Source organism: Nelumbo nucifera, chromosome 1, assembly GCF_055504915.1.
Source record: "Nelumbo nucifera cultivar China Antique chromosome 1, China Antique-T2T, whole genome shotgun sequence".
In the NCBI taxonomy this organism is placed as follows: Eukaryota; Viridiplantae; Streptophyta; class Magnoliopsida; order Proteales; family Nelumbonaceae; genus Nelumbo; species Nelumbo nucifera.
In genome coordinates, this window is record NC_142649.1 from 35752114 (window position 1) to 35768626 (window position 16513).

The 16513-nt window shown below is 37.7% G+C and overlaps 1 protein-coding gene and 1 non-coding gene across 2 annotated transcripts in view; both read right to left on the reverse strand.

Moving 5' to 3' along the window:
* LOC104608276 (zinc finger CCCH domain protein) overlaps window positions 1-16513 on the reverse strand; it is a 60158-nt gene that overhangs the window by 11299 nt on the left and 32346 nt on the right. Inside the window, exons 7-8 of the mRNA XM_010274209.3 lie at window positions 7775-7869; window positions 6631-6744 (exon numbers count right to left, since the gene is read on the reverse strand). Of these exons, the coding sequence (XP_010272511.1) occupies window positions 6631-6744; window positions 7775-7869 (209 nt within the window). The remainder of the gene's footprint in view (window positions 1-6630; window positions 6745-7774; window positions 7870-16513) is intronic.
* Window positions 481-587, reverse strand: LOC148803118 (small nucleolar RNA R71). The gene has a single exon (XR_016081679.1). It is a non-coding gene; the product is annotated as a small nucleolar RNA R71 (small nucleolar RNA).

Below are 16513 nucleotides of genomic sequence, written 5' to 3' on the forward strand. Positions count from 1 at the left end.
AGCAGACCTGAACCGGAGGAAGTCCCTTATGATCCGGAGATTGAAAGAACCCTCCGCATCCGCCTAAGAGCTGCTAGACAAGTTAGAGATGAAATTGAAGAGATGGCCGAACCAAGGACTATGATGGACTATGCCAAACCAACCCTAACCGGGGCTGCATGAAGCATTGTAAGACCAGCCATTGCTGCTAATAATTTTGAGATCAAACCAGCCATAATTCAGATGATCCAAAACACAGTTCAGTTCTGTGGTATAGCTCATGAAGATCCAAACTCTCACATAGCCAACTTCTTGGAGATTTGTGACACTTTCAAGCACAATGGGGTGAGTGATGATGCTGTTAGGCTGAGGTTATTCCCATTTTCATTGAAAGACAAGGCCAAGGCTTGGCTGAATTCATTACCGGCCGGATTTATAGCCACTTGGGATGAGATGGCTAGCCGATTCCTCTCCAAGTACTTCCCTCCATCCAAGACAGCAAAGATGAGAAATGACATCACCACTTTTTTCCAACAAGATGGAGAATCTCTATACGAGTCATGGGAGCGTTATAAGGAGCTGTTAAGGAAGGTCCCTCATCAAGGACTTCCTATATGGCTGCAAGTGCAAACCTTCTACAATGGTCTAACCGAAGCCAACAAGACCATCCTAGATGCGACAGCCGGAGGCTCCATCAACAATAAGACCTCTGAAGTGGCCCATGCACTTATAGAGGAGATGGCAGCCAATAATTACCAATGGCATTCAGAGAGAACACAAGTGAGGAAGCAGTATGGTCTTCACAATGTGGACACATACACAGCTCTATCTGCGCAAATAGGTGCACTTAGCAAGAAAATTGATGAGATGCAGATGGCAGCCATGCATGTGCAGTCCATGACTTGTGATAAGTGTGGGGGAGGCCATATCAGCACTGAATGCCAAGTGGGCAATCAATTTATACAATCCACGGAACAGGTAAACTTTGTTGGCAACTTTGCAAGGCAGCAATACAGTCAGAGCCATCATGCCTTCAACCCCGAATGGAGAGGCCACCCGAATCAGCCATGGCCAAATCAGCATGTACCGAATCCCTTCCACCAAAACTTCCATCAGCCGGAACATAAATCTAACCTCGAGGAGCTGATGACCAAGTTCATAGCTAATGCTGAAACAAGATTTCAGAATAACGAAACATCGATAAGGAACTTGGAGAATCAAGTTGGGTAGTTGGCACAAATGATTTCAGCAAGGGTACCGGGCACTCTACCAAACAACACCGTGGTGAACCCAAGAGAACAAGAGGTTGTTGGGAGATATCCCAATTCAGATGCTTAGTCATAAACTGTCTTACTTGCTTTCTGCTTTTCTCATTCATAGCATTTGAGTTTAGTCAGTTTTTTTTTAGGATGTTAATTGCATAAAGTTGTTGATCTCTCTTTCTAGCTTAATATGATTCTTAGCAGCTAGAGGCTTCCCATCAAAAGAACTATTGCAGAATTTGAGAACAATCTTCAGGGAAGTCCTCTAAACCCCTCTCCTTACTTGATAATGTTCTTCATGTTATTACCTTCATTGCTGGATTTATTTATTGTGCTCCCTAACACTAGGAACATTGAGGACAATGTTCATCTTAAGTGTGGGGGAGTTAGGCTGAGGCTATGCACCTCAATCATCCCAACACTTATATACATGCATTGATAAGACAAATAAACTGGAAATCCCCTTAAGATCATTGTTGTTTATTAGGTGAAATCAAAGAGGGAATACAATGAGTGGAGGGAGACCACTGTATGTGTCAATTTTTATTCTTGTGAACGATCCAACTTAGCACAATGCATGAGGTTAAGGGAGCTGAATATGACTTTCGTCATGACCAGCCCTAACTACCTTCATATGTATGAAGCACTTGATTGCATTATTAATGATCAGTCGAGCTAGTCACATCTGAACATAATGCATGAGGTTCAACAACTGCAAAAGAATTGACTCCGCTATTCCGAGCTGAATAGTAAACCTAACAACTTGGAATATGAGTATTGTTATCTACCTCAAGCCTGTGACCAGTGTGAGATGGATCATAAAATGCACTCACCAAAAGAAAAAAAAAAAAAAGCCTACAGAATTTTGCCAAATCAGAGAAATGACCTATAGACTCAAGAAACTACACTCTACCGCAACAAGAACAACTATTTTTGTGCGTGCACAGATCTGATTTCTGATTTCAGCAATGAAGGTTAATGTGTACAGATTTGAACTACACTATTTTTATAGAGTACACAGAACAAAAATTCAGCTACACTACCAAGACTAGAACAACAACAAAAAACTAAGCAAATCAGCAACAGGAAAGAAAACTACTGATATTAGTACTGAAGGTTACTATATACAGATCTGAATCCTACTACAGATCAGAAATCTCTCAAGTCAGAAATCTACCAAATCAGAAATGAAATCTATAACAGCAAGCTATAGAGTTCTTCCTACAAAACACAGATCTGAAATCTACCACATCAGTAAAATAACTTATAAAATCAAGAAGCTACATTATACAGAAACAAGAACAATAACCTAAGCTAGATGCATTCAGCAAGGAGAAAGAAATCTAAAACTAGCTACACTACTGAAACTAGAACAACAAACTAAGATAAATGCAATTAACAATAAGCATGAAAACTACTTCTATCAGCAAGGAAAGTTACTCTATCTACAAATCTGAACCTAATATACAGAAAAAAAAATCAGATTACCTAGTACAGAATTAAAAGCATTCGGCAAGAAAAAAGAGATAACCTAAATCAGTAATGTAGGTTAGTGTGTGCAGATCTGAACTGTAATGTATAGAACTAAAGATCAGCTACACTACTGAACTAGAACAACCTATGTTAGAGACGATCGGCTATAACAAAGAAAACTACCTAAATCAACAACAGAGGTTAATGCACACAAATCTGAACTACAATGCACAGAGTTAGAAATCAGATTAACAGTGGCTAATAGTTCCTAATATTCCTACAATAAGTCCCCAGCAACGGCGCCAAAAACTTGATGCGTATTTGCTACACTAGCAAGTGCACTAGCGGCACAAGTAATAGAGTGATGAATAGAGTATCGTTTCCCACGAGGACTTATGCAGCAACTACTAGTAGTATATCGGCCTAATATTATCTGAGAATCCGAAATGTATATCCAACCTAAAACTGAATTCCTAACTAAAAAATTGGATCAAACACCTTGCATGCAAGTTGAGAAGACAAGCTAAATATGCATATAATTGATTCAACAATTAGTTTCCTAGGTTACTCGACTAGATTAAGATTCAGCCTTGGTTTGGTGAACCCCAAGGAAATGAACAGCCTCTCTCAAGTGCATGTTCAATCTATGCATGACTGATGGTCCTTATATCTCTATCAAGGATCCAATCCTCATGCATGCATTAAGATCTAGCAAATCTAGGGCATCATTTCAGCTGAATGAACACCAACCGAATTATGCAAGTTATCTCTAAACTCACACTCAATTCGGTTCTTGATTAGCAGATCCGAAAATCTAGAGTCTTTCTCAAGCACTCTAGAACTTCCAAGAATAAAGAACAGTTCAGCCAAATATAATTAAGAGTGTCGGAATTCTTTCTTAAGCAATTCAGACATTACAAAGATCAAGATCAATTCGGCTAACAGTTCTACAAATAAAATTCTAATCAAGAAACATCAAGATTGCATCTAATCTATTCAAATGAACCTCAAAAACTAATTACAGATCTGAAATTACAGAATTCATGCTTCAATTACAGCAAGAAAGAAAAATTAATGGAGAAATTACACATAATTCCTACCTGAATTCGATTACCAAATGTGCAGAAATCAAGGAAGAAACAACCTAGATCTCCAATGGCTTCTTCTCCTTTCGAATTCAGCTTCTTCTTCTCTTGAAGTTGCTTGAATCTCCTTTCTTCTCCTCTCTTGCACATATCTCTCTCTTCTCCCTCCAAGAATTCAAACTCAAGGTTTGAATCTCCCCAAAGGGCTTAAGTCTCAAAGTGTTTGAACCCCTTTTTTCCTCCAAGAAACCTCCTTAAATAGTTTTTCCTTCAGCTCTCCAAGAATTCTAGAAGTTGCCACCCCTAGCCTCTCTTGAACCTTCTAGAAGTTGCTGCCCCTAACTTCTCTTGAACTTTCTAGAAGTTGCCGCCCCTAGCTTCTCTTGGGCTGCTAATGGGCTGCCAATGGGCCTCCTTCTTGCTGGGCCGAATAGGCTCCCTTGGAAGGCTGCGGCTGAGCTCTCTCTTTGGGCTCTCCCAAAGAGTGCAGCATCTTCATGGGCCGAATGACCCCTCAGCTGGGTTTTTGTTCCAGCTGGGCTGAATTACCTTCAATTTAGCTCCTTTTTCCTTGTTTTATGCTTTCTTTCTCCTGAATTGGTTTCCCTTGAAGATTTCCTGAAATTAAGCTGAATTGGGGTAAAACTCACACAAACTAGCATAAAAACCATGCATAAAGCCTCATAAAATATGTGTAATTTGTGCACCCATCACTGAGCAAAAGAAACATTGGTTTTCCCACTGTTGCCTTGTGTAACACGTCTAACACTTCTAATGGTTTCCTGATCCGAGTCTTTTGGCCTGCCTAAAGGTTGTGCTTCCATTCTTGTGAAAACTCCTTGTTTCTTTTTTACAGCCACTTTCAGACTGCCACGTAGCTGCAGCTCCTCCACCACTTCATCTTCCTCCTGCCTTGCTTCTCTCCACAGGGTAGCTTCAATGGAGGACAGTAACCACACTGGGAAGAACAAACCCTCCACAGCTACATTCACCTTCCTCGATATATCTTCTGGTTTTACACCAGCTAGTAGAATGGCTGCACTTCGCAGGTCTCCCCAAAAAACACCATCAAGGCGAGCTCCACACAACAAAGCAATTGAGTTTGCTGTTTTTTGATTCCAGAGATAGAATGGCAACCCAAGCACTCGAACAATTGCATTATCTTCCACTGAGAACACTTTTGAATTTGATGAAAACGACCATTTAAAAACTGAGAAGGTTCCCAGATCATCTTGGATACTTAGGGCTCTAACATTTACCTGTTTTTCAAGAGGGTCCAACACTGCCTTAGCAGGATCAAACGAAGCCACAATAAAGGTGCTTCTTAGCTCCATCTTGCTCTTCAACATTTCTGCAACATTCCACCAGTCTGTCACTACCCCTCTAGCTTCAACCACTAGCATTCTATCCCATTTTCCTTTTGTCCCCTCTGCTACCAATGAAGGGTCCCTCCTACTATTTGCCATGACAACAAACTTTTTGTTTGTATCCTCTTTTTTACACAAAAACTGGCTTCTGGTTTCTGATCATTATCCCCTTTCATCAACATTCATATTCTCTTTATTCTCCATTCTCCTATTTAGAAAATTTGTTAGTGTCCCAGCAATCCTTCTCCACCCTTGATCATTCTTCCCTTGAGGAAGACAAAAAACACCATAAATGCACCTTTTGCATTACTCTTGTTCTCCAGCACATACCTCCTACCTGATCCTGAGAAATTTTCTTTCCAACATTTCTGCTTCCCTTTAGCAGCTGCATCAGAGACAAACTCTTTCACCCACTCAATCATTTCTGAGCCTTCCACAAGGACCGTGGCTCTCTTCTGTTCTCTTACTTTCAAACCCATTCTTCCTTTGATCTGTATCTCTTCGAAGAGAAACTCTTTGGCCTCTATCCTCAGAGCTGACCTCCATTTTACTTTCTCCACAAAACCTCCCTCCACTTTCTCCACGAAGTCTCCCATGGCAGTTATCTAAATCAGTATATCTCTTTCTATAATAAGGGAACTCCTGATTTTTTTTTCTTCCTATGCATGCATTAGAACTCCAGATTTTTTTTTCAAATATATTTATAAAATTGGCATGCATTTTCCAGCTTATCCAAGCATATACATTTTTTTTTTCATTCGCATCCATGTGTTTCCAAAGCGTATCCGTATCCATATCCAGGCAGTCCAATACGATACCCAATACCAATACTTTAATCCTTGGTATACAGTATTGTAGTATAGAAGAGAAAGGTGAGAATGGAATGAAGAATTTTTCAGCTACTTTTCCTTGGGTGTTATGCTCAAGAATTTTACTTCTTTGGTTCAACGCCACTGATGGTTCTGTATTGAGCTTGCAACTCCATACTTGTTCAAGATGAGGGATGGGACTCCTCTGACTATCTTATTTCTGCCTTATTCTATCCTATTTCATTATCTGTAAGAGATTTGATCATCTCTAAAGCTATTCTATATGAAGTTGATATCAGAACCCCACGTCATTAGTGCAACAATCAAGTTAAATATGATGCTTACTGTTTATCTAATCTATCCTTTTTCCCATTTCCTGTTTAAATCTAGGGTTATGACTTATGACAACTGACAACTGCCTATCTACAACATGTCCAGTTGCCCACATGGCAATATGCTGCTGACCAAGTGTTTAATTGGCATTGCCTAATAGCACACAGCAATGGCTCATGAGAAAACGAGTATGGCATTTCTCTGCCGCAACACTTGGCTCTTGTAACAGAACATGGTTGAGAGGGTAAACAGTCAGAATTAAAAAAAAAAAAATGAATGCAAACCAAGAGAAGAAATGGTAAGAAAAAGATGCAAGTCATACCGATGCAGCAGCTCTTGTAGTCATTGTCCGTTCAACAGCTACTGGAGCCAAAGTAGGCTCCACGGCTGATGTATGAGTTAAACAAGGTTCAAGATCAATGGTACCGCCACCCTTCTGTAGAAAAGTATTAAACTAGCAAGGGTTAGATTAAGCATCAGAAAAAAGACACAACAAAAGATAGATGATGATGTTGAGGGCAGAAATTTACAAGGTTTCTTAAAATAAATAGACATGAATAATAGAAAAGACAGGCAGTAGGAAAATTCTATTCCCCCCCCCCCGCGCCCTTTATTATTGATAACAAACAAGATGATTCATTCATAAAGGTTCTGAAATAAAGTGAGTTTTTTTACTTCTTCTCAAAAAAGAATAATAAAGTGAGATACAAGAACTGGGCCACAAGGTCCATAGAGAAAAAAAGTTAGAAGAAAAAATAGAAGACTGGGAAAGAAACATAGAACCAACTAATGTGATACCATTAGAAGCCCTCAAGCCCCCATATCAAATCCAACTAAAATGAAGAAATACTATCACACCCAAACTCAAACTTCTACTTGCTCAAGACCCCCAAGAGATGAACCTCCAACAAGTCCCTGCTCCCCCTAACAGCCACCAGGAAACTAGAAAGACATGATGCTAATCCCAAGAACATCAATATTTGAAAAAACGAAAGCAGAGAAAATGGTTATAGAATCTCCAACTAAAATGAAAAAGCACTGTCAGTATTGAAAATCCAACCATTGCAGGAGAGACGATATATGTAGAAAAGCTCAAAAGCATAGTCAAGGTGTTAGCTGATACATAAGCATTTTCAGCTGTCAAGGCCAAGCATCACATGGGTGACTAGATAAGGATACATTTCTCAAAATTCTAAATAAAATAAGATATAGAAGTATCAATATAATGCATGTATAAAATGGTAAAACACGTATTAAAGCTTTACTTTTAGAAACATGAAGTTTCATATCTTAATTTGAACCAATTCATTCTCTTTTGCATCAACAACTTATCTCAACCCCCCCCCCCCAACCAAAAGAAAAAAAAAAAAAAAAAGAAAAGATAAAACAGGAAAAGTAAGAAGCCCAATATCAGTGCTAACAATACAATGCTTAGCCTAGCATAATACATTTTATGTTAAAATTACCTTAACAATGCAGCATCTTTCAACACGATAACTACAACCAATTGCAGCACCCCATGCACGAGAACGTACATTGTTTCTCAAAGTGGATGTATAGCCTACAAATGAAATATAAAACTTAGACTTTTAGTATGATTAACAAGCATATACAAACCAAAATGCAAGGAGGAAGCTCCCCTCATATCGACTACTTGCTAGTGTACTCAATACTCACATGATTCACAAGTTAAAATGAAGCTCTAAAATCTTCCATCAACTGAGAATACGGCCTTTTACACATTGAAGGGGATAGAAAAGCTAGGGTAAACCACAGAGGACATGGCTAGTAGTAAGAACTGATTTTAGCACTTTAACAATGGATATGGCTTTAAATAGAACGAATTGGCAAAACAGGATTCATGTAGCCAACCCCATATAATTGGGACAAGGCATGGATGGTGATGATAATGATATTAAGTTTGAAACTTGGAACATGTGATGTGGGTACGATCTTGGCCTACAATAATTTTAGGATTAATTGGGTGGCACCCAAGGAGGGATGGGAAAATTTATATTTTGATGGATGCTTTCTTGGTAAGCCATGTAAGTTTCGGATTGGAAAAGCCTTTAGTGATCTGGTTGACAGTATCTTGTTGAGTGATTCAGACCCAAGTAGAGAGTCAGGCTCACATTGGAGTCTGACACTCCACAGACTCCGGGGGATACTTCTATTTGACATCTCATCACTTAGCTTATTTGGCATAAATGCACAGCTAATGTACAAGAAGAATGTCATTTTTCATGTCAAATATTACTTGGTAATAAAGGAAACATTTAAGACCACATTTTTTGCAGGCAAGGTTCAAAATTTCAAATTGACACGCCCCGTATCAGGCATAATGTATCATATCGCCAAGTCTCTGATACCTCAAATAAGGGGTGTTTCAGATTTTGAGTGGTTTCAGCAGATAGGCATGCCTAAAACCAACCACCTGAAGCAATTTTGAAAAAAATAAATAAAAACTAAAAAATTGTTATTAAGCATTGAAACACCCTATACGCCTGTTCATGTGTATTGGATGTATTGATACTTTGAACCTTGTTTGCATGTAATATAATGTTGGAAATTCAAATAATATGAACTATTTTAATAGTATACACTTTCCCATAGGTGTGTTTCCATATGTTCATGTTTCCTCGTCTTGCATCAGATTCCAAGTCCCATGTCCCCTATACGCCTGTTCATGTGTATTGGATGTATTGATACTTTGAACCTTGTTTGCATGTAATATAATGTTGGAAATTCAAATAATATGAACTATTTTAATAGTATACACTTTCCCATAGGTGTGTTTCCATATGTTCATGTTTCCTCGTCTTGCATCAGATTCCAAGTCCCATGTCCCCTTCCATGCAACATTGTCAAGGGACCTCTTTGAGGGCTGAGCTGCTTGCTCTCCCTTGAGGATTGAAGTTTACTTCTTCATCAGGATTCAGGATAGACAATGTGATTGTTGAAGGATACTTCCAGGTGGTGGTCAATTTGGCGCTCATCCAGATGCAATGATCCTTGGTCTGAGACATTTGTTAATAGCATGGTTTCAAATGCCGCCTGACATATGTTGATGTCGAGGCTTACCAACATGAAAATGGATAGTAATATAAAAAATACATTATTTCGGTCGACATTTCCTATATTTCGGAAATGTCGACCAAATCGATCCAAATAACCCAAAAAAGGACAGTTTTTCCTATTATGTCGGCAGGATGCCAACTAATGTCGATAGGATGTCGACTAATGTATATTAATAATATAATATATTAGTATATTATATTAATATAATACGGTATATTAATATAAATTATTCCATTAATAATTTCTATTTAATATTCCATTAATTACTTTATAATATAAAACATAAAATATTTTTCAAGTAATAAAATATTAACTAGTTAGTATTTTTTAAAATATTTATTAAAATCAGAAAATGTTTATTAAATTTTATAATAAATCATATTCTACATTTAATATAAAAATCACAATAAATTTATTAAATTTTATAAAAAATCATTATTTATTATAAATTTAGTATTAAAAATCATAATAAATTCATTAAGTTTTATAAGAATTCAGAATTTATCATAATCTTAATACTACAAAAAGGAGAATCAGTTTATTAAATTTATAATAAAACATAATGTATTATAACTTTAATATTTAAAAAATCAGAATAAATGTATTTCTATTTGTTATTGATCTTAGTTTCTTAACATTATATAATGGTTGGGAATAAGAATAATATTCTATAAATATGTATTAATGCTTATTTTATCACTTTACAAAATATCATTGCATATTTCCACATATTTCATAATATTTCCACAATGTCTCTAATTTTTACAATATTTCCCTTTGACATTTCCGACATTTCTGACATATGTCCTATGTTTTGGTAAGCGACATTTCCATCGACATTGACATTTTAAACCTTGGTTAATAGAACCTAACGCCTTGGTAATAGGTGTCCATTAAGTGCTCATTCACATGGATTCCAAGCTCTACCAATGGCCTGGCAGACTCTCTAAGGCAAGGGTGACTGAGGAATTTTTGTTTAGGGGATAATAGGCCCTGGGGTGGATATTATCTGTTTTTATTTTTTATCTTTTCAATGAATTAATCTGTTTTCAATATTACCTGTATTTATTGATGTTGGGTTTTTTTCTTCTCCTTTTCAATGAATGAAAGTTGTTTATTACTAAGAGATTTTCTAAATCTCTTAGTAAGTCCAGATACACAGAGGCTTTTTTTTTCATTTTGTATTGTTTTATGGGTTAGGGGCCATTACTCAGTTTAATGGAAAAAAATTGGCCTGAAACCAACATTGGACAATGGCCTTTTTATTGTTTGCATGGATTGGTCATCAGTCCTGTGGGAATCAGAACCAGTTATGTTGCTTTGGGTGCCCAAATGGCAAGTTTCAATTCTAGAGCCAAATAATGAGTTTTCTTGGATTTCGCACCAAGTTTATTCAAAAAACATGATGGCCTAAATTGAAGCACAAAAAACCAAAACAAAGTAGAACTACCGGATTAGTAACAGATGCTTGATGGAGTTGTTAATAATAACAGAACTGTGAATGGCCCATTTAGGCCCATTAAACAAGTGTATACCCAGGGACCTCGCAAGATGGCCCAGTATGGCTGAAAAGGGGGTAACCAACATCAAGCCATTTTCAGATTCTCTCTCTCTCTCTCTCTCTCTCTCTCTCTCTCTCCCTATTTTCTGATTTCAGGAGACAGAGTCTCCCTCGAAGAGACTCCTGTGGTGAGCAGGCTCTCTCCAATGCCTTACTGTCTGTTATTCTACCTCCAAGGGACATGTAGTTCATCTTTCAAACAGTCAATTTCTTGGTAAATTTGTCCACTACAGGATCTCAAAAGCCCCTTTGGATTTAGTGGCAACCAAAGATATTTCAAAGGCCAAGAGCCAGGGAAAGCATACAAGTCAAAGCTGTTCAATGGATCAAAATAACAAAACCTTTTGAAGAATTTACGATTTAAGATGTACTAAGAACTTGGACTGCGATAGCAGTGCTTCTGCCTTATGGCAGTGTGGCCTCCATGTCATGGGCTCCACCAATAGAAGGTGAAGTCAAATTAAACTTTGATGGAAGCAGTATAGGAAACTCTGGAGCAACCAGCATAGGAGGTGCCAGTGTTTTAAAAGCACAAGGTGCAAAAAAGGCACAGGAATCAACTTGCGCCCAAGGCACAAGCTGCAAGGCGGGGTGCATGCCTTTTTGAAGCAATGCACAAAAATAAAAAAAATGAAAAAATATTAAACATAATATTAATAAAAAATATAAACTTAAATTTTAAAATAAATGTTTTAAAAAACCTATTATCTAAAATTAAAATACATAAACATAACATGTAAAGCATATTCAAATGAGAATTCAAAAATAAAATCAAACACAACATTTTCAAGCATGCAAAACCCAAAATCTCTTTTTTTCTCAATTGCATTACTTCAAGTAGCTAATGTGATGTTAAACATATTGCATTCCTACTTCTACGAGCCGCCTTTGTGCCACGGCCCTCGAGGCAAGCCTAAACAAGTCCATATTAGGGTCTTAAATTCTTAGTTCTAGCACAAAAAAATAATGACTTTATAATTTTAATTGCTTTTTAAGAAGATATTTTATTAGGATGAATTAATGAACAACATTACCAAATAGGGGGTTCTTGAAAAAAAAAAAGCAAAAAGTGTCAAATTTTCAAAAGGTGCATGCATGGGTTGAGGCGCAAGGCGCACCAGGTATGTGCCTTTTGAAAGGGCTGCGCCTAGGACCTGGGCGAGGCGCCTACCCTAAAATGCACCTTGCTTGTGCGCCTAGGCGTGCCTTTTAAATTGCTGTGAGGTGCTTTTGGAGACCACAACAGGAATATCTAGGCATCAGTCTTTTAAAAAGGTGCTAGAGGCATACACCTAGAGGCATATAGAAACTTGAGGTGTACAAGGCATATGCCTCAAATTCTCTTACATTTAAAGTTTTTATAATAAAAATGATATAGATAAAATTAGGGGAACCATTTTATCATGCTCTCCATTATATACTAACATAATACAGAGGGTGAAACCTTCCAAATTTGTTCATTGTAATATAATAAACAAATTTTATTATAAAAAATTAAAATATGTAATCTTCTACTCTATCTTCCTATTCCTCCTCTCATCCTCCTCCGGGTAGTGGAATCCTCACATCATGCCACATTTTAAAACATTGCTTCACAATATTCTCTAGACCAATGGAGGAAGAAAACTCAATCAGGGCTGAGTTGATAACAGAACTGCAAGGTTTATGAATGGCAAGGACATTAAGTTTGCAGAACCTAGTAATGGAGGGGGAACAGAGGTTGTGGTGTAATGGCTACAACATAAAATAAGGCCCAAGAAAATTTTGGAGCTACTTGAAGGAGTGGAGAAAATTGGAAACTGAAATGAATGCAAGTTTTAGTTGGGCATAAAGAAATGCAGATGTGCTAACTGATGCAATGGTTAGGCAAGGGGTGAATAGGGCATAGTTCTGGGATAACTTGTAAAAAACCAAATCCATATATTGCTTGAAGTTTGATCCTCAAGCTAGCCACAAGGCGCAAAAAAAAAAAAAAAAGTGCAAAGGGGAAATTGTGCCCAAGGCGCGAGGCAAGGCACAAACCTTTTTGAAGCAAGGTGCAAAAATGCAAAAAAAAAGGTAAAAGAATTAAAAAAATTGTGAAAAATTCAAAAAGATTCATAAAAAATATTAAACATTATATTAAAAAAAATAAACTTAAAATTTAAAATAAATGCTTTAAAAAACCTATTATCTAAAATTAAAATACATAAATATAACATGTAAAGCGTATTCAGATGAAAATTTAAAAAAAAAAAATCAAACATAAAAAAACATTTTCAAGCATGTAAAACCCACAATCTTTTTATTTCCTCAAGTGCATTACTTCAAATAGCTAATGCGATGTAAGACATATTGCATTCCTAATTCTACAAGTCTTGTTTGTACCAAGCCCCTCGAGGCAAGCCCAAATAAGTCCATGTTAGGGTCTTAAATTCTTAATCCTTCCACAAAAAGATGATTTTATAATTTTAATTGCCTTTTAAGAAGATATTTTATTAGGATGAATGAATGAACAACATTAGCAAAAACGGGGGTTCTTGGAGCGAAGCATTTCTATGAAAATCCTAGAAGACATTCAACACATCTTGCTTGGTGAAATCCCAACATTCAACAAAGAAAAGATTTGTCAAACCATCCAATCCTAAGAAAGATTTTTGCTCCTCAGTAATTTGTTTGAAGGGGGTATTAGAGGGGAGGGGCCGCCCAAGGCTCCTCGGACAAGTTTTTCCAGAAAGAAGTTGCAATTGATTTAATTTTAGTAAAAGTTTCCCCTAGCACACCCTCATGCTCTAACTTACAAATTGTGTTGACCTTGCTTCGGGCATTGGCCATTCTATGGAAAAAAAAATGGTTTTCCTATCTCCCACCTTTAACCAATTAACTTTTGCCCCTGCCCCATCTAATCTCATCTTTATAAGCCAGCCTATTGAAAGTGGCCTTCACCTAGCTTCTTTTCAATCTCTCTTCGTTCAAGATAGGCCCTAACTTTTCCGCTCTATCTACTTCCTCAATCACACTTAGACAAGATTTCTTCTTGGTCTTAGAGATTAGCCTATTTTCCAAATTCCAAATTTTCAGCTTTTCTTTTACTACACTCAATCTTTTTTGCAAGAATGAAGAGCTAGAGCCTTCAATCTGAATATTTTCCCAAGTAGAAACTATAAGGGAAAGGAATCCTTCCTCTTCAAACCAAGCATTTTCAAGTGTGAAAGGAGCCTTGGTTCTCTCTTGCTCAACACAAATAAACTGGAGTGGACTATGGTCAAACATTGGTTTAGGAAGAACCAACTGCATAGAAGCAGGAAACCATTCATTCCAACCTATAGAGATTAAGAACTTGTCCAGTCTCACCAACGTTGGAGAAACTTAATTATTGTCCAAGTACATTGGGCCCCCAACTAGAGGAAGGTCGATCAACTCAAAACTGTTGATAAACTACACAAACATACTTATTGCCCTAGTTATGCACCCTCTCATGTTCTTTTCTTCAATGGATAAATACACATTAAAATTCTCCCTAGGGCCCAAGCACCCAAGTGAGCCTCTAGCCTCCACCAACTGCCCCTAGAAATCACCTCTTTGCCCATCTTCCATTGGACCATAGACATTTGCAACTTGACAAATTTCCCTGTTAAGAACTCAAACACCACCAAGATAGAGAAATTCCCAAACCTATAAGATGGCTTAACTAGTTTAAACCAAAGAGAAATGGGCTACTTGCATCCAGACTGTGGACTAGTCCTTTGGGTTTACTAGCTGCCTTCGGCCTTTGCCCATTTGGGTTCCTAGAAGAGAGCGGTTGCTCTGGGATTTTCTGATTCAACCTGCTAATTGAGACACCAAAAAGTCAAACCTCTTTTCCTGAAACCCCTTCTTTAGAAGCATGGTTTCTAGGAAATGTCAAAAAAAAAAAATAGAGCTCACAATAGTTCTCTTACACAGATGGCTTAACTAGTTTAAACCAAAGAGAAACGGGCTACTTGCATCCAGACTGTGGACTAGTCCTTTGGGTTTACTAGCTACCTTCGGCCTTTGCCCATTTGGGTTCCCAGAAGAGAGCGGTTGCTCTGCGGTTTTCTGATTCAACCTGCTAATTGAGACACCAAAAAGTTAAACCTCTTTTCCTGAAACCAAGAAGCCCCCTTCTTTCAATCTCATGTCTCTTGGGTTGTCTCCTTGCCAAATGTCTCTCTCCCCAATGGGATTAGGCACCACATAGAGTTCTTTCAAACAATCCTTAGTCACTAGCTTGAGACGGTCTAAAGTCAAAGTCTCCACCATATTTTCAAAATTTAAAATTTGAACTTCACCACAAGCAGGCATAACCACAAAGGTCAAATTGTGACCATTAAAGCTCCTAAAAATTAGATGGTCCACACCAGCCCCCTCCAATGACTCTCCAGCTTCCTCCTTGGTGGCCAAGACAAGAGGCACCACCTTCGGTTGTCCCACTTGGGGTGGCTTTGAACTTTGTCCCTTGGACCAGAGATTCCCGATGACTCTCCAAATTCCTCCTTATCATGTGCCAGCTTAATTAATCATATCAATTATAGGCCTCAGGCCCATCAGCTATAAGGCTCACGACCCAAGGGTATTGCATGGCCAACTTAGGCCTGATTTATATGGCGTGGGACCCCACAAAGACCTTACATAAATCCACATAAGTTTGGCCTAGTCTCTACGAAAAAGCTTGGCCAAATTCACTACTAAACGCAATGAACCCTTGAGCAAATCACTATGGGATCAATATGGGCCCAACATACACTTAAATGATCCTTGAATTTAGTCATCCTATGAAGACCCAAGGATAATGGACTTAGATAAAGCCCATTAGGTAATCAGCCCTTAATGGTCTCTTACACTTAACCTCTCGGCCCATAATGATCAAACAACACCCGACAGAGAAGGACCTCACCCCTGCCTGCAAGCTTGCAAGGTGCAATGTAACACTCTCTACTCGGATGTCGAGAATTAAAACCTTTTTGCAAGCATTTTCATAAAACATTACTATATACATATCATAAACATATTTTGCACATCAGTGTCAACCTTGGCAGAATAAACTCCCTAAGTCTATCCAACGGCAAAGAACATTCTAAGCTAACACGAGTCTCACAAGTGTCCAGTTTAATGGGTAATTTCACAGAAACATACCAATATCAACATAAAACAATAATGTACTTTTATTCATTTACAATAAATGTATTTATACATCAATCTGATTGGAGCTAAGACAATACACTGTCTAATAGTAAAAAGTAGAAAGTCACTTAAAATGAGGTGATCCTCCAATGGACACCTTGTCACCTAGGTGTTGTATAACCTTGACAACTATGCTCTGAAGTTTTTGCCTTCGAAAACTACTAATGGAAATGAATCCAATAAATAATATAATTTGTGATCAATGTGCACCGATGCATGGTATGATCTGCCATTGTCAACAATCCATGTTGTAGAAAACCCCTTGCAATGTAGGGTTTAAACTTCCAAATGACAAAACAGGACCGGGTTTACATGCATGGAATTAGCATTTTTTCTAGAGAAAGAAATGATGAAAAATTTGCACTACATAGATCTACAATCT